The 17,332-nt window shown below is 50.6% G+C and overlaps 1 protein-coding gene and 1 pseudogene across 1 annotated transcript; both read right to left on the bottom strand.

The window, feature by feature from the left end:
- Positions 1–3,490: 3,490 nt before the first annotated feature.
- On the bottom strand, positions 3,491–9,128 carry LOC140918018 (zona pellucida sperm-binding protein 3-like; annotated as a pseudogene).
- A 4,643-nt stretch (positions 9,129–13,771) lies between these two features.
- LOC140917930 (zona pellucida sperm-binding protein 3-like) lies at positions 13,772–17,064 on the bottom strand. Its single transcript, XM_073361460.1, has 9 exons — positions 16,651–17,064; positions 15,775–15,893; positions 15,591–15,694; positions 15,337–15,514; positions 15,136–15,256; positions 14,944–15,035; positions 14,710–14,855; positions 14,461–14,586; positions 13,772–13,916 (listed from the first exon to the last, which is right to left on the bottom strand). The coding sequence occupies exons 1-9, from the start codon at positions 17,062–17,064 to the stop codon at positions 13,810–13,812; spliced, it is 1,407 nt and encodes a 468-aa protein (XP_073217561.1). The 3' UTR covers positions 13,772–13,809.
- Between the last annotated feature and the right edge of the window lie 268 nt (positions 17,065–17,332).

Below are 17,332 nucleotides of genomic sequence, written 5' to 3'. Positions count from 1 at the left end.
TGTGACCTCACACCCGTCCCTGTTATAGCTTTAGTTGTCCCCTGTAATTACTTGAGATCCCGGACGTTGTGGATCCTCCCCTTAGGCTGTCTCCAGTATGAGGGAGCCTTGCCTATGCCAGCTGGATGTTAACTCCCCAATGCAACCAGGCAATCAGCCCCTCAAGCATTCTTCTCTGGACTACCCAGCCCTGTCTTTTGCCTTGCAGATTGACAATCAATGCACCCCAGGCTTCAAGTCCCTTCAAAGCGGCCCCCTGTGGGGTCCTGCCCCAACCACTGGAAACCCACAGAAATCCCAGATCCTCTGTTTCCAAAGGAACAGCATGCCCCTGTTTACCAGTTTGGCCTTAGCTCACTACTCTTGTATCACAGACAACCCTTCAGCTCAATTCTAAAGCAAAAGGAGATTTATTTAAGACAGAATAGAGAGTCAAAAAAAAACCAGTGTGAGAGCTGGAAACAAATGGCTAGCTATGAAACAAAATCATAACTCGCATTCTAGAGCCTACACTTAACTAACAAGTTATCCTCCAGTCTAGAAAAGTGTCCTTCACCCAAATTCCCTCCAGCATTTTCAGCCAAGCCTGGCTGAGACCCCTTATTCATGACGCCAACTCACTGTCAGTTTACTTCCTGGGCACCTGATCGTCGGGGTGTCTTTTTGTCCCTCAAATATACCAGAATGCATCTTTGATGTTTATCTCTAGCTAGGGTTCCCCATCCAATGTTTACTTTTTCCTGTTAATTTCTTTCTGAAGTCTCTGCCAACTCCACATTAGCAGTTGACTTAGACATTGTATGACATACAATACACAATGGTCCACCATGGCGATAAGCATCACCCACCCCTTCTGTCTGCAGGACTTTGTCTCAAGACCCACTACCTTTGAGAGGCCTGCTTCATCTACAAGGCCTACAGAACCTCATTTTCAGTGCTCCTTGCATATTTCCCATATCTACATCTCACAATGGTTATGATGACCTGTGTGACTTGGGGTTTCATTAGAGACCTTACATGACATTCTTTTGGTGAACATAGGGGGTCCCTGTGCCCCCCAGTACCCTCTGTCAGTTGGCATCATGAGGTTCTTGTGGCACAGGTACCCCTGTGGGAATCTAGTAGCCTGCACCAAGGCCAAGCTCCAAAAGCTAGTCCATATGAAGTTATTCAACTTTATCTCTGGTTTGATGGAGCAACGAATGGGACTGCTGCGAGCCCTGCATGGAATGACAGTGTGCCCAGAGGGAGACAGACACTTGTTCTCAACACCATACCTGTGGGGAGCCCATGGGACGGCATGCAACTGGTCCATTCCACTGACGGCTCCTAATACGTACTTTTACCTACATCACTAATAACCAATTAAGGCTTCATAGCCCTATTCTAGGGCAAGGCAGCTCTCATGCTCCAGCACCTTAGAACTAAGCTAAAGGAGAGGTTACATCATGTTCCCCCTTGGAACGCTAGGAATAAAAACCAAGTGTCTACTGATGACCCCAGTCACAGCCGTGCTGCTATCTGAAATGAATGCATGGAGTGAATGTAGTCAGTTACCTTCCCTATGCTAAGGATGAGACCAGTCTCCTCCCAGAGCTAGGTCGAGAACTCAGGAATCCTGATTCTCTGCCAAGCAGCTGTGAAGCCCACTGACAGAAAGGTTAGGTCAAGGGGCAGAGGACTGTGTCCAAACCAGGTGAGTCCCAGGGGTGTAATTTTGGCTCCACATGATGGAATTGCTTTTTTCCCAGTTTAGTGAAGGTTGTAGTAAAATTTCTATTTAAAAACCAAATTTTGCATCCCCTCTTCAAGCCACCTGAGAAAGTCAAAAAATTGGCAGGTCGGGGGCTGACAGCTCTACCAGCTGCCGTACCTCCAGGCATTGAATGCACGCCCCTCATGAAGCTCCAACAACTCTTAGTTTCGGAACTGGCCACTAATTTTGGCTTAGCTGCTCTGAACCTCAGAGTCTCCTCTGTGAAATGAGGACAGGAATGATTCCTGCTGTTTGTCTAGAAACAGCCAACAACATTTGGGAGGGAGAGAAACAAGCTGAGTGCAAAGAAAGAAGGTGGAGTCGAGGGATGTCAGGGCCTTGGAGCTTCCCAACTGGGGGACCTAGCATTTGCTGGGGTAATGGTGGGAGGGCTGGAATTAGGCCAGAGGCAGGAGAAATATACCTACAGGAGAAGGGCTGGATCTCAGCTAGACCAGGGGAAGAAGAACAGAAGGACCATGAGAATATGGTCTGGAAAGCACTGAGAACAATCGTGTGATGGTTGGGACACCACCTTAGGATGCAAGAAACCAAGGTTAAGCTCCACACTGTGCCAAAGCCTTCCTGGGCAGTCTCTTTTACCCCTTGTATGAAAGGGGGTCAGTACCCCCCTAGCTCCCAGGTTGCTGAGAGAGTCATTGGACACTGTAGATGAGGTACTCTGACCTTGGACAGTGCCTGTCAGGACCTTACTAGGTCAGAGTCCCTTCCACAGCAAGCCTCCAAGAGCCACTGCTCAGAGAGCTGCATGTGTTGGAGGAAAGAGGGGCTGCTCCTGCCCCACTATCTTGCCCACCAGCTTCAGTGCCCCACTGCAGCACCACATGGGAGAGGTGGAATAACCACTCCTGCAGAGAGCTTGTTCTGGGAACATACACTATGCTATTCCCTATGCCCTTCCTGGGCCTGCTGACAGTGCTTCTTGTGTGTGTAGCCCTGGGCCTGCTCCCCCCACAGCTACAGGAGAGATATTGTTTGAACAAATGACATGCTGTTACGCAGCAGGGTGGGATGTGTTTGTTACAGTTGTAGAGAGCAAGATAGTAGAGCCCTCTAGACTTGGGTTTGAGTAGAGGCTGCCCTGCATGTGTCAAACAGGCCTCACAGATCTACAGGTCATGGCCCAGAGCATAAGCAGAAACTGGAAGATTTTTTTAAAACCATCTTTGGTTAGGCCCTGTGGCACCAGTGAGGGGTGGCCTACACAACCAGGTCTAGCTTAAGCCCAAAGAATGAACACCAGGTGATTTAAATCCATGGTAAGAAGAACTGGGCTAGCCTGCTCACCTTAGACAGAAGGATTGGGGGAAGTTATCCTAGAGCCTCACTTGAGGCCAGCAATAGAACTCTCTCTCTCATGGAATGTGTTTTGCTCACAGGTCAGAGTGGCTGGGGGATTTGTGTTTTCTCTATGGCTAGAGCCCTGTAATGCTTACAACAGCCAGCTGGACAGGTCAGAAGAGGTAAATGCCCCTGCTATTTACCCATGAGAGAAACCAGCCATTCGAGTCTCAGAACCTGAAGGTAGTAAGCTCTGCTCTCTTCACCCTCACATGATTTCTCCTTGTGAAACCCATTGGTGTGTCCATGATGTGGTTGGTGCATCAGAAGGGGGAGGGGGCAATTCCCTTGCCCATTAAGAATAAGGCATAGACCAGACTCAAGTCACTGGATTTATTTACATTAGATAGAAGGTACAAGGCATGTGATTGCTCAGACACTCGAACGACTGCATCTTCTGTATACGAGTATTCCCAGAGTAATGAAGGCCAGTGCAATGGCCGCTGCCACTGAGATCAGCCCAGCTGTAGAAGAGAATCCTACAAGAGGAAGAACAGGTGGTTAAAACTGCAACTAGCTGCTTTTCCAGCTACCTCTCCAAAAGTCTGTGTGGACTTGCTGGGTATATCAGTGAAGGCCACAATTAAATAAAATGGGGGATTTTATTTGAGCTCTATTGTTGGGCCATTTTTTTAAATGGATACCAGTTGGAGTTTGTCTACTAGAAGTGGCCAGAGCAGGAGATCAGCACCTCTTTATAAATCCCACTAGATAATAGGTTGCAGGTCTCAGGCCACACAACTGGTGTCCCAGGAGATAAGCCCAGCCTACAGTGGCCGACAGTCCTATGTATGACTGACTCTGGTTGGACCATCTCAGCAAGAAGCCTTCTTGAGTCTCGTTTACTCATTGCTAACACCCCTGTCCTTGGGGTAAGGGATTCTTACAGCTGACTTTGTAAGACTCATTTCTTCCATCCTTTAGATCAACTTTTCCAAGCCACCCTAATGTAGATTAAGTGACAATAGAGACACCATGTGACTTGTTCTGAGTAGTACTAGTTACCTTCTGACGCAGTCTTCTCTGCTTCCATTTGACCAGTTAAGAGATCCCTTGATCCTTGATCAGCATCAAAGATGATTAGGGGTCCTACCACAACATCAGCCCCACCTTCCCTCACCAAGGGCTCACCTGTATTGAGGAGAGAAGCACTACTAGAGAACCAATACAGGTCAGGTTAGTCTCATCCATCCCATTTTGGGTGAAAGATCCCCTAGGAACAGTCTGTTGGAGTAAGCCAAACATCTTCCCAGGTGAAGTGGGCACAGAACCTACCATGCCTAGAGGCCACATCTCTCTGGAAGCGCCTCCCTGACCATCTGTCCAGAGGGTTCACTCTCCTGGACTGTCCAGCCAGCCCACAGTTCCCAGTCTCACAGCACCTGCAGATGTCTCGGGTGCCTTCCACTGGAGACCAGCTGGAACAGAACGGGAACAGTCATCTACAGTGAAGAGTTCTGTTCTAGGCTGCCTGTCACTCCCCTGATGGGGTTCTAGGCTACTCACATGTTGCCTGCTTTGTTGAAGGAACAAGCCTTGTTCAAGGCATCTGGGGCTTGCTCAGCTGCAGTGACTTTCAGATGACAGGTGATGTAGATCTGGAAGGGAAGTGGGAAGAGGGGTTAGGACCATCCCAGGGGACCCTAACAGCTGCTTAGCCTGGGGAAATCGACTTGGAGCAGAAATGTGGGCTCTCACCAAGTTCCTGGCATCTCCTGCAAACCTGAACACATCCACCATGAACTGCAGCGTGTCCTGCCTGGGCCTGGGGGATATGAAGGCCGAGGTGGTGTCATCTGATCTCCCATCCACCAGGCACCTACACACAAGAACTCTGGTTAGTAAGATCCCCACAGACTTGAGGTAGATTCTAGACTAGAAAGGGCTCCCAGCTCTTACCCATTGAAGTCAATGACAGCATAACGGGGAGAGGAGTCCCTGTCTGGGCTCAGGGTGGCCACACAGCTGTCCACAAAGAGCCTCAGAGCCACATGGTTCCCAGTGTGGACATCAGCTTGGATATGCATGACCTCCCCCAGCTGGAATCTATTGGAGGGTCTCTCAGCACTCCAGTCATCTGCAAGGCAAGTTCACAGTGAGCAGGACAGACAGGCAGGCAGGGCTGGGCTCCCCTGAAGGCTCCTCCCACCTACCATTCATCAGGTGCAGGGAGAAATCCAGCCTCTCCTCAGCAGACAGGGTGGAGCTGAAGGGAACCCATGTTGGCTTGATGGCTTTACTGCTCACATTGTCCTTCCTGGGAGGAGGAGCAAACCTCAGTCACTGAGCCAGATTCCAGAAGGGGACAGAGGGGATCTGAGCATCTCAGACTCTCACCTGGGGTAGTGACACTCAATGGGAATCACAGCTGGATTGGTTCTCAGGATCACTGGGTTGCTGGCAGGGGTGGGGTTATAGTTCAGGCTTGTGCTATAAAGCAGGGAGTCTGGGGTCTTCTGGGAAGGAGCAGACATGGAAGGGTTAACAGTAGTACACAGAGCATTTGTAAAGTCATTCAGATGGGCCCAAGAACAAGCCTCAGCCAGATGGAAAACTTGAGCTCAAGTTTTCCAACCAGTGCCCAGTCAACTGGCAACTGCCTTTGGAAGGACTGGACACTAGAAGCAGGGGATTTCAGAGCTCAGTCTGCTAGAGCAGCCATCGGAAGATGAGCACCACAGTAGTGCCATTTTACACAACTCTGCTCACTGGTTTCCTCTGTGCAGGTTGTGAAGGAATCTCAGACAGTAAAACCCCCAGGGTTAATCTGTTAGCTGCCTTGAGGTGAATTTTGAGCAGGGATTAAGGAAGCCAGTAGTCTGTCCCTTTCCCTCCTACAGACTATGCAGAGCTCAGGCTAACACCAATCAGTTTATTCAGTTGCAGGCTCCGGTCTGTGGAGTCTGCAGACAGACTTTGGACCGGGGGGGGGGGGGGTCGGGTCTAGAAGTAAAGTCTGTCTGAGCCACAAGAGCACCCTCTTCAGGCTCCACTTGTGAGCCTGCTCCAGGAGCTGAGCAAGGCAGAATTCTTTGCCTGGCGCATGAGACTGGAAGCTAAGAAGAAGCACCCAGGAAAAACCAGGGAGCTTATCAATAACATGGACAAAATCCCACCCACTGTTCTCTCCTGCTGCCCCATTTTTACCCCATCAGACAAGGCAGGGGCAGTGATGCTAGGGATCAGTAGGGGCTCCTGGCTTGCATAAATCCTTACCTGCAAGGTGCTGCCACATTCATGGAGCCCAGCTACAAAGATCACTGTGTTCTCTGCAGCATTAAGGGACACGTACCGGCAGGCAGCTGGGCCAAGGCTCAGGTCAGCAGCTTTGATCAGTCTCCCCATCCCAAACAGATCCCTGTGCACAGTGATCACCATCTGAGCCTCCTCACACTGCACTGTGACAGGCTGCAGCAGGGACACAGCCCTGAGCTGGGAAGAATCAACCCGAGCCCAGGGGGAGGGCTGGGCAAGAGAAGGCACATGGGCTTGTCATTGAGGGGGCTCAGCTCTGGGGGTGGGTCTCCAGACGGCTGAGTCAATCCTAGAGAAATCCCAGGGATTGTAACAGGTCACTCTACTGACCACCCAGCACAGAAAACCAAAGCACAGGTTGCATAGACAATCCAGGAAGTTTTTGGAAAGCGTAGGGGACAATTTCCTGGCGCAAGTGCTAGAGGAGCCAACTAGGGGGGGGTGCTTTTCTTGACCTGCTGCTCACAAACCGGGTAGAATTAGTGGGGGAAGCAAAAGTGGATGGGAATCTGGGAGGCAGTGACCATGAGTTGGTTGAGTTCAGGATCCTGACGCAGGGAACAAAGGTAAGCAGCAGGATACGGACCCTGGACTTCAGGAAAGCAGACTTCGACTCCCTCAGGGAACGGATGGCCAGGATCCCCTGGGGGACTAACTTGAAGGGGAAAGGAGTCCAGGAGAGCTGGCTGTATTTCAAGGAATCCCTGTTGAGGTTACAGGGACAAACCATCCCGATGAGTCGAAAGAATAGTAAATATGGCAGGCGACCAACTTGGCTTAATGGTGAAATCCTAGCGGATCTTAAACATAAAAAAGAAGCTTACAAGAAGTGGAAGGTTGGACATATGACCAGGGAAGAGTATAAAAATATTGCTCGGGCATGTAGGAATGTTATCAGGAGGGCCAAATCGCACCTGGAGCTGCAGCTAGCCAGAGATGTCAAGAGTAACAAGAAGGGTTTCTTCAGGTATGTTGGCAACAAGAAGAAAGCCAAGGAATGTGTGGGCCCCTTACTGAATGAGGGAGGCAACCTAGTGACAGAGGATGTGGAAAAAGCTAATGTACTCAATGCTTTTTTTGCCTCTGTTTTCACTAACAAGGTCAGCTCCCAGACTGCTGCGCTGGGCATCACAAAATGCGGAAGAGATGGCCAGCCCTCTGTGGAGATAGAGGCAGTTAGGGACTATTTAGAAAAGCTGGACGTGCACAAGTCCATGGGGCCGGACGAGTTGCATCCGAGAGTGCTGAAGGAATTGGCGGCTGTGATTGCAGAGCCACTGGCCATTATCTTTGAAAACTCGTGGCGAACCGGGGAAGTCCCGGATGACTGGAAAAAGGCTAATGTAGTGCCAATCTTTAAAAAAGGGAAGAAGGAAGATCCTGGGAACTACAGGCCAGTCAGCCTCACCTCAGTCCCTGGAAAAATCATGGAGCAGGTCCTCAAAGAATCAATCCTGAAGCACTTGCATGAGAGGAAAGTGATCAGGAACAGCCAGCATGGATTCACCAAGGGAAGGTCATGCCTGACTAATCTAATCGCCTTTTATGATGAGATTACTGGTTCTGTGGATGAAGGGAAAGCAGTGGATGTATTGTTTCTTGACTTTAGCAAAGCTTTTGACACGGTCTCCCATAGTATTCTTGTCAGCAAGTTAAGGAAGTATGGGCTGGATGAATGCACCATAAGGTGGGTAGAAAGCTGGCTAAATTGTCGGGCTCAACGGGTAGTGATCAATGGCTCCATGTCTAGTTGGCAGCCGGTATCAAGTGGAGTGCCCCAGGGGTCGGTCCTGGGGCCGGTTTTATTCAATATCTTCATAAATGATCTGGAGGATGGTGTGGATTGCACTCTCAGCAAATTTGCGGATGATACTAAACTGGGAGGAGTGGTAGATACGCTGGAGGGGAGGGATAGGATACAGAAGGACCTAGACCAATTGGAAGATTGGGCCAAAAGGAATCTGATGAGGTTCAATAAGGATAAGTGCAGGGTCCTGCACTTAGGACGGAAGAACCCAATGCACAGCTACAGACTAGGGACCGAATGGCTAGGCAGCAGTTCTGCAGAAAAGGACCTAGGGGTGACAGTGGACGAGAAGCTGGATATGAGTCAGCAGTGTGCCCTTGTTGCCAAGAAGGCCAATGGCATTTTGGGATGTATAAGTAGGGGCATAGCGAGCAGATCGAGGGACGTGATCGTTCCCCTCTATTCGACATTGGTGAGGCCTCATCTGGAGTACTGTGTCCAGTTTTGGGCCCCACACTTCAAGAAGGATGTGGATAAATTGGAGAGAGTCCAGCGAAGGGCAACAAAAATGATTAGGGGACTGGAACACATGACTTATGAGGAGAGGCTGAGGGAGCTGGGATTGTTTAGCCTGCAGAAGAGAAGAATGAGGGGGGATTTGATAGCTGCTTTCAACTACCTGAAAGGGGGTTCCAAAGAGGATGGCTCTAGACTGTTCTCAATGGTAGCAGATGACAGAACGAGGAGTAATGGTCTCAAGTTGCAGTGGGGGAGGTTTAGATTGGATATTAGGAAAAACTTTTTCACTAAGAGGGTGGTGAAACACTGGAATGCGTTACCTAGGGAGGTGGTAGAATCTCCTTCCTTAGAGGTTTTTAAGGTCAGGCTTGACAAAGCCCTGGCTGGGATGATTTAACTGGGAATTGGTCCTGCTTTGAGCAGGGGGTTGGACTAGATGACCTTCTGGGGTCCCTTCCAACCCTGATATTCTATGATTCTGTACCCCATCCTGCCTGCTTGCAGCAAATCCAGTATGGAGAGAAACTGCTGCTCTGGGGCTTTATACCGTGACTCAGAGCCAGGTGACAACTGTCCCAGGTAATTAACACCCTCCCCTAATCTGCAGGTAACCGGGGCCCAATCATGCCCAGTGCCCACGCCCTGAACCAGGGAAATAGGAGGGCCAATGGGAATCAGCTCCACCTGTTGGTCAGTACATCAGCTGCAGTTTGGAAAATTCCTGCCCTGTTTTGTTCAATGGAAGGCTAAGGGTGGGCTCCACCACAAAGGGACCCAGGCCCCTCAATCCCCAATTTAGGCCTGTAAATCCTGGGTTTGGCTCCACTGTGATCCAGAAATCACACAGCGGCAAAGAGTCCTGAGGCACCTTATAGACTAACAGAGGTATTGGAGCATAAGCTTTCATGGGTGAATACCCTCTTCATCAGACCCACCCACTCCCCTCTGATACAAACCATATAGCGAACTCTGTAGGTGCCCAAATTCAGCAGCACCGAAATTTTTACACTATAAAGGTCCCTAGGTGCCCGTGTCTCAGCCTCTGGGCACATGCCCAGCTGCCTCCCTCTGGGAGTCTGGGCACCTGTCTGCCACCTAAGGCCAGAGCTGTCCATGAGCTAGGTGAAGTTAGGCATTTAGTTGCCTATGTCTTATGTGGAGCCCAATTCACTAGCTGTGCTGCTTGCCAATGTTGACCCCGTTCACAATTGCACTGGAGCAGGACGTGGGGTCCTCCTCAGATGTTTTAGCCCAGCGGTTAGAGCATTCATCTGGAATATGGGAGACCCAGGTTTCATTCCCCCTCTCTGCTGAGGGGAGAGAAAGGACGTGAACAGGGGTCTCCCATCTCTCAGAAGAATGCTTGAACCACTGAGCTAGGGGACATTCTGATGTTGGGCTTCCTCCTACTCTCCCATTCAAGCTGTTCTGTTGTGGATAAATGATGAAAGAGGGACCAGACCCCAGTGCTTCCACCTCCCACCGGGCTACAGCCGCATTCCTGGTCACTTGTTCTCTCAGTCTGGGCCACCAGGTGTTCCACTGTGGATAAGTGTGAAAGTAAAATCTGTTCAAGGGGAAATTTGTGTCCTCTCTAATATCCGCATAACTCGTCAGATGAGTTCCAGAACTGGTGTTCTCCTTCCAGGGTTGGGGTGGAGTTTGCTGGGTTGAATTGTTTTCCCCAACGTGTACCCACATCTGCCCCCATATCTCCCCTCCCCAGAATGCTTTGTTTCTCAAAGCGAAGAGAGGGCCTGTCCTGGAGGGAGGATCCATGTGAAACTGAGATTCCTGGGATAGGGACTGTGACACTTCTCAGGGCAGCCAGGGCTGTGCGGCAACCTAGTTGCCACCAGCCTCCTGTATGAAGGAGCCTTGCCTGTGCCAGCTGGGTTTTAGCTCCCCAATGCAACCAGCCCATCAGCGCCTCAAGCATTCTTCTCTGGGATAGCCCAGCCCTGTGTTTTGCCTGGCAGGATAACAATTAATGCGCCCCAGGCTTCAAGTCCCTTCAAAGTGGGCCCCCCTGTGGTTCAACCCCAATCACTGGATACCCAGAGAAATCCCAGATGCTCTGTTTCCAAAGGAACAGCGCATCCTCATTCACCAGTTTGGCTTTAGCTCAGTGCTCTTGTATCACACACAGCACTTCAGCTCAATTCTAAAGTAAAAGGAGATTTATCCTCCAATCTGGAAAGCGTCTCACCCAAGTTCCCTCCAGCATTTGCAGCCAAGCCTGGCTGAAACCCCTTATTCATGATGCCAACTCGCTGTTAGTTTACTTCCTAGGCACCTGATGTTGGGATGTCTTTTTGCCCCTCAAATATTCAAGCAGGCACCTTTGATGTTTATCAGTAGATAGGGTTCCCCCTCCAATGTTGACTTCTTCCTGTTAGTTTCTGTCTGAAGTCTCTGCCAGCTCCTCATTGGCATTTGTCTTAGACATTGCATGACATACAACACACAATGGTCCACCATGAAGAAAAGCATCGCCCACCCCCCCTGTCTGCAGGATTTTGTCTCAAACCCACTACCTTTGAGAGGCCTGCTTCATCTACAAGGCCTACAGAACCTCATTTTCAGTGCTCCTTGCATACTTCCCATACCTACATCTCACAATGGTTATGATGACCTGTGTGACTCAGGTTTTCATTAGAGACCTTACATGTCATTCTTCTGGTGAACCCAGAGAGTCCCTGTGCCTCCCAGTACCCTCTGCCAAATACGTATTTGTTCCTGCAGTGCTAATAACAGATTAAGGCTTCATAGCCCTATTCCAGGGCAAGGCAGCTCTCATGCTCTGGCATCTTAGAGCTAAGCAAACTGAGAAGTTACATCATGTTCTCCCTGGGTAAGCTAGAAATAAAATCTAGGTCTCTCCAGATGACCCCAGTCACAGCCGTGCTGCTGTCTGAAATGAATGCATGGAGTGAATGCAGTCGGTTACATTCCCTGTGCTAAGCAGGAGACCACAGTCTCCTTCCAGAGCTGGGTCAAGAACCCAGGAATCCTGATTCTCTGCCAAGCAGCTGTGAAGCCCACTGACAGAAAGGTTAGGTCAAGGAGCAGAGGACTGTGTCCAAACCAGGTGAGTCCCAGGGGTGTAATTTTGGCACCACATGATGGAATTGCTCTTTTCCCAGTTTAGTGAAGGTTGTAGTGAAATTTCTATTTAAAAATCAGATTTTGGCATCCCCTCTTCAAGGCACGTGAGAAAGCCAGAAAACTGGCAGGTCAGGGCCTGACAGCTCTACCAGCTGCAGTACCTCCAGGCATTGAATCCACACCCCTCATGCAGCACCAACTCCTCTTAGTTTGGGAACTGGCCACTAATTTTGGCTTAGCAGCACTGAACCTTAGAGTCTCCTCTGTGAAATGAGGACAGGAATGATTCCTGCTCTTTGTTTCGATACAGCCAACAATATTTGGGAGGGAGAGAAACAAGCTGAGTGCAGAGAAAGGAGGGGGATTTGAAGGATGTCAGGGTCTTGGAGCTTCCCAACTAGAGGACCCATATTTTAGAGGAAGGGCTGGAGTTGTGCCAGAGGCAGGGGGAAATGTATCTACGGCTTGAGGGCTGGATCTCAGCTAGTCAGAGGGGTCCCTTCAAGAACAGAGGGACTTTGGGAATATGGGCTGAAAAGCATTGAGAGACATGGTCTGATGGTTGAGACACCACCTTGGCATGCAAGAGACCAAGGTTAAATTCCACATTGTGCCAAAGCCTTCCTGGGCAACCTCACTTAATAACCCTGTCTTTTCCCCCCTTGTATGAAAGGTGGTCAGCATTCCCCTACCTCCCAGGGCATTGGGGGAGTCATTGGACACTGTAGATGAGGCGCTCTGACCTTAGACAGTCCCTGTCAGGACCTTACTCGCTCAGAGTCCCTTCCACTTGCAGGTGCACAGCAAGCCTCCAAGGGCCCCTGCTCAGAGAGCTGCATGTGTTGGAGGAAAGAGGCTGCTCCTGCCCCACTGCAGCATCACACGGGAGAGGGTGAATAACCACTCCGGCAGAGAGCTTGTTCTGGGAACATACACGCTGCTGCTCCCTTTGCTCTCCTCTGGCCGGCTGAGGAGGTTTATTTGTGCAACCCTGGTCTTGGATCTGCTCCCCACACAGCTAAAGGGCAGATGTTGAAGAAGTGACATCCTGTCCTAGAGCAGGGTTGGCTGTGTTGTCTCTACCACGGTAGTGACCTAGATAGAGCCTTTTACACTTGGGTTTGAGTAGAGGCTGCATGATCATTGTTGTACAGGCCTCACTCCACTGCAGGTAAGGGCACAGAAACTGGAAAGTTTTTTTAAGACACTTTCTGCCTAGGCCTGGTGGTAAGAGAACAGGGCTAGCATGCAGAACTAACTAGCCTGAGTCTAAAGAGTTCACCCCAGCCATGATTTCATTCCATGGTGAGACCAGTTTGTCTAAAGTGCCCCGATCCTTCTCTCTAAGGTGAGTAGTTACCCTAGAGCAGCAGTTCTTAAACTGCAGGCTAGGATCCCAAAGTGGGTCACCACCCCATTTTAATGGGTTTGCCAAGGCTGTGTTAGACTGGCTCAAACTAAAGTTGCCAACTGAGCCCCAGTGCCCAGGGCCAAAGCACAAGAGCTTCAGCCCTGTTTGGCAGGTCAGTCTTTTGCCCTAGGCAGTGGGGCTCAGGTTACAGCCCCTGCTCCCCAGGGTAAGCCCTGGGGGTTTGACCCCCTGGACCAGGGCAGTAGTTGGACAACAGGGATTACAGTGCAATGAAGTTTAAAAACCCTTGCCCTAGAGCATCACCTAAAGCCAGTCATGGAGTCAGTAGGAACTCCCTCATGGCATCTGTTTCACTTAGAGGGCACAGTGGCTGGGGGATGTGTGTTCTCTCTACTGCAAGAGCCCTGTAATGGTTACAGGTGCCAGATGGACAGTTCAGGTGGAGGGAAATCCCCCTGCCATTTGCCTCTGGGAGCCTGAAGGCAGCAATCTCTGCTTTCTTCACCTTCACATGATCTCTCCCCATGCAGCCCCGTGGGTGTGTCCATAATGTGGTTGGTGCATCAACCACACCATTTCCTTCCCCACAGAAGGGAAGGCATCTCCCTTGCCCATTAATACGTCACAGACCAGAATCAAGTCATTGGGGTTTATTTACATTAGACAGAAGGTAAAAAGGCCTGTGACTGCTCAGGCACTGGAATGGCTGCATCTTCTGTATACGAGTATCCCCAGCGTAATAAAGGCCAGTGCAATGGCAGCTGCCACTGAGATCAGACCAGCTGTAGAAGAGAATCCTACAAGAGGAAGGACACATGGTTAAAACTGCAGCTAGTTGCTTCTCCAGCAACCTCTCCTCTCCAAAAATCTACCAGGGACTCGCTGGGTACATGAGTCAAGGCCACAGTTAATAAAATGGGGGATTTTTTCTTTGAGCTGTATTGTAGGGCTGTGTTTTTTGAAGTCTTTTATCGCCATACATATTGGAGTTTGTCTACTAGAAGTGGCTGGAGCAGGAGATCAGCACCTCTTTATAAATCCCACTGGATAATAGGTTGCAGGTCTCAGGTCACACAACTGGTGTCCCAGCAGATAAGCCCAGGCTACAGTGGCCGACAGTCCTATGTTTGACTGACTCTGGTTGGACCCTCTCAACAAGGAGCCCTTCTTGAGTCTTGTTGACTCATTATTAACACTCCCTCCTTGGACTAAGGGATCCTTACAACTGACTTTGTAAAACTCATTTCTTCCATCTTTTAGTGCATCTTTTCCCAGCAAACCTAATGTAGATTAGTAGTGACAATAGAGGCACCATGAGACTTGTTCATTAGAACTAGTTACCCTCTGATGCTGCCTTCTCTGCTTCCATTTGAGCAACTGAGAGATCCCTTGATCCTTGATCAGTATCCAAGATGATCATGGGTCCTACCACAACATCAGCCTCAGCTTCCCTCACCAAGGGCTCACCTGTATTGGGAGAGAAGCACTACTAGAAAACCAATCCATCCCATTTTGGGTGGAAGATCCCCCAGGAACAGTCTGCTGGAGTAAGCCAGACATCTTCCCAGGTGAAGTGGGCACAGAACCTACCATGCCTGGAGGCCACATCTCTCTGGAAGCGCCTCCCTGACCATCTGTCCAGAGGGCTGCCTCTCCCAGACTGTCCTCCAAGGAATGCGCAGTTCCCAGTCTCACAGCACCTGCAGATGTCTCGGATGCCTTCCACTGGAGACCAGCTGGAACAGAACAGGAACAGTCATCTACAGTGAAGAGTTCTGTTCTAGGCTGCCTGTCACTCCCCTGATGGGGTTCTAGGCTACTCACATGTTGCCTGCTTTGTTGAAGGAACAAGCCTTGTTCAAGGGATCTGGGGCTTGCTCAGCTGCAGTGACTTTCAGATGACAGGTGATGTAGATCTGGAAGGGAAGTGGGAAGAGGGGTTAGGACCATCCCAGGGGACACTAACAGCTGCTTAGCCTGGGGAAATCGACTTGGAGCAGAAATGTGGGCTCTCACCAAGTTCCTGGCATCTCCTGCGAACCTGAACACATCCACCATGAACTGCAGCGTGTCCTGCCTGGGCCTGGGGGATATGAAGGCTGAGGTGGTGTCATCTGATCTCCCATCCACCAGGCACCTACACACAAGAACTCTGGTTAGTAAGATCCCCACAGACTTGAGGTAGATTCTAGACTAGAAAGGGCTCCCAGCTCTTACCCATTGAAGTCAATGACAGCATAATGGGGAGAGGAGTCCCTGTCTGGGCTCAGGGTGGCCACACAGCTGTCCACAAAGAGCCTCAGAGCCACATGGTTCCCAGTGTGGACATCAGCTTGGATATGCATGACCTCCCCCAGCTGGAATCCATTGGAGGGTCTCTCAGCACTCCAGTCATCTGCAAGGCAAGTTCACAGTGAGCAGGACAGACATGCAGGCAGGGCTGGGCTCCCCTGAAGGCTCCTCCCACCTACCATTCATCAGGTGCAGGGAGAAATCCAGCCTCTCTTCAGCAGACAGGGTGGAGCTGAAGGGAACCCATGTTGGCTTGATGGCTTTACTGCTCACATTGTCCTTCCTGGGAGGAGGAGCAAACCTCAGTCACTGAGCCAGATTCCAGAAGGGGAGGGAGGGGATCTGAGCATCTCAGACTCTCACCTGGGGTAGTGACACTCAATGGGAATCACAGCTGGACTGGTTCTCAGGATCACTGGGTTGCTGGCAGGGGTGGGGTTATAGTTCAGGTTTGTGCTGTAAACCAGGGAGTCTGGGGTCATCTGGGAAGGAGCAGACATGGAAGGGTTAACACTAGTACACAGAGCATTTGTAAAGTCATTCAGATGGGCCCAAGAACAAGCCTCAGCCAGATGGAAAACTTGAGCTCAAGTTTTCCAACCAGTGCCCAGTCAACTGGCAACTGCCTTTGGAAGGACTGGACACTAGAAGCAGGGGATTTCAGAGCTCAGTCTGCTAGAGCAACCATCGGAAGATGAGCACCACAGTAGTGCCATTTTACACAACTCTGCTCACTGTTTTCCTCTGTGCAGGTTGTGAAGGAATCTCAGACAGTAAAACCCCCAGGGTTAATCTGTTAGCTGCTTTGAAGTGAATTTTGAGCAGGGATTAAGGAAGCCAGTAGTCTGTCCCTTTCCCTCCTACAGACTATGCAGAGCTCAGGCTAACACCAATCAGTTTATTCAGTTGCAGGCTCTGGTCTGTGGAGTCTGCAGACAGACTTTGGACGGGGGGGGGGGGGGGGGTCTAGAAGTAAAGTCTGTCTGAGCCACAAGAGCACCCTCTTCAGGCTCCACTTGTGAGCCTGCTCCAGGAGCTGAGCAAGGCAGAATTCTTTGCCTGGCGCATGAGACTGGAAGCTAAGAAGAAGCACCCAGGAAAAACCAGGGAGCTTATCAATAACATGGACAAAATCCCACCCACTGTTCTCTCCTGCTGCCCCATTTTTACCCCATCAGACAAGGCAGGGGCAGTGATGCTAGGGATCAGTAGGGGCTCCTGGCTTGCATAAATCCTTACCTGCAAGGTGCTGCCACATTCATGGAGCCGAGCTGCAAAGATCACTGTGTTCTCTGCATCATTAAGGGACACGTACCGGCAGGCAGCTGGGCCAAGGCTCAGGTCAGCAGCTTTGATCAGTCTCCCCATCCCAAACAGATCCCTGTGCACAGTGATCACCATCTGAGCCTCCTCACACTGCACTGCGACAGGCTGCAGCAGGGACACAGCCCTGAGCTGGGAAGCATCAACCCGAGCCCAGGGGGAGGGCTGTGCAAGAGAGAGAACATGGGCTTGTCTTTGAGGGGGCTCAGCCCTGGGGGTGGGTCTCCAGATGGCAGAGTCAATCCTAGAGAAATCCCAGGGATTGTAACAGGTCACCCCACTGACCACCCAGCACAGAAGAGCAAAGCCCAAGTTCTTTCTGTGCCCCATCCTGCCTGCTTGCAGCAAATCCAGTATAGAGGGAAACTGTTGCTCTGGGGCTTTATACTGTGACCCAGAGCCAGGTGACAGCTGTCCCAGGTAATTAACACCCTCCCCTAATCTGCAGGTAACCGGGGCCCAATCATACCCAGTGCCCACGCCCTGAACCAGGGAAATAGGAGGGCCAATGGGAATCAGCTCCACCTGTTGGTCAGTACATCAGCTGCAGTTTGGGAAATTCCTGCTCTGTTTCGTTCAATGGAAGGCTAAGGGTGGG

Source organism: Lepidochelys kempii, chromosome 10 (assembly GCF_965140265.1).
Source record: "Lepidochelys kempii isolate rLepKem1 chromosome 10, rLepKem1.hap2, whole genome shotgun sequence".
NCBI lineage: Eukaryota > Metazoa > Chordata > Testudines > Cheloniidae > Lepidochelys > Lepidochelys kempii.
Note: the sequence above shows the minus strand (reverse complement) of the source record. Positions and strands in the feature narration are given on the sequence as shown.

Coding starts and splice junctions, on each gene's coding strand:
- LOC140917930 (XM_073361460.1), bottom strand. CDS start 17,064: ATGGGGCACAGAAAGAACTTGGGCTTTGCTCTTCTGTGCTGGGTGGTC. Junction 15,515..15,590: donor CTCCCTGCACCTGATGAATG/GTAGGTGGGAGG, acceptor CTTGCCTTGCAG/ATGACTGGAGTGCTGAGAGA. Junction 14,587..14,709: donor AGATGTGGCCTCCAGGCATG/GTAGGTTCTGTG, acceptor CTCCCAATACAG/GTGAGCCCTTGGTGAGGGAA.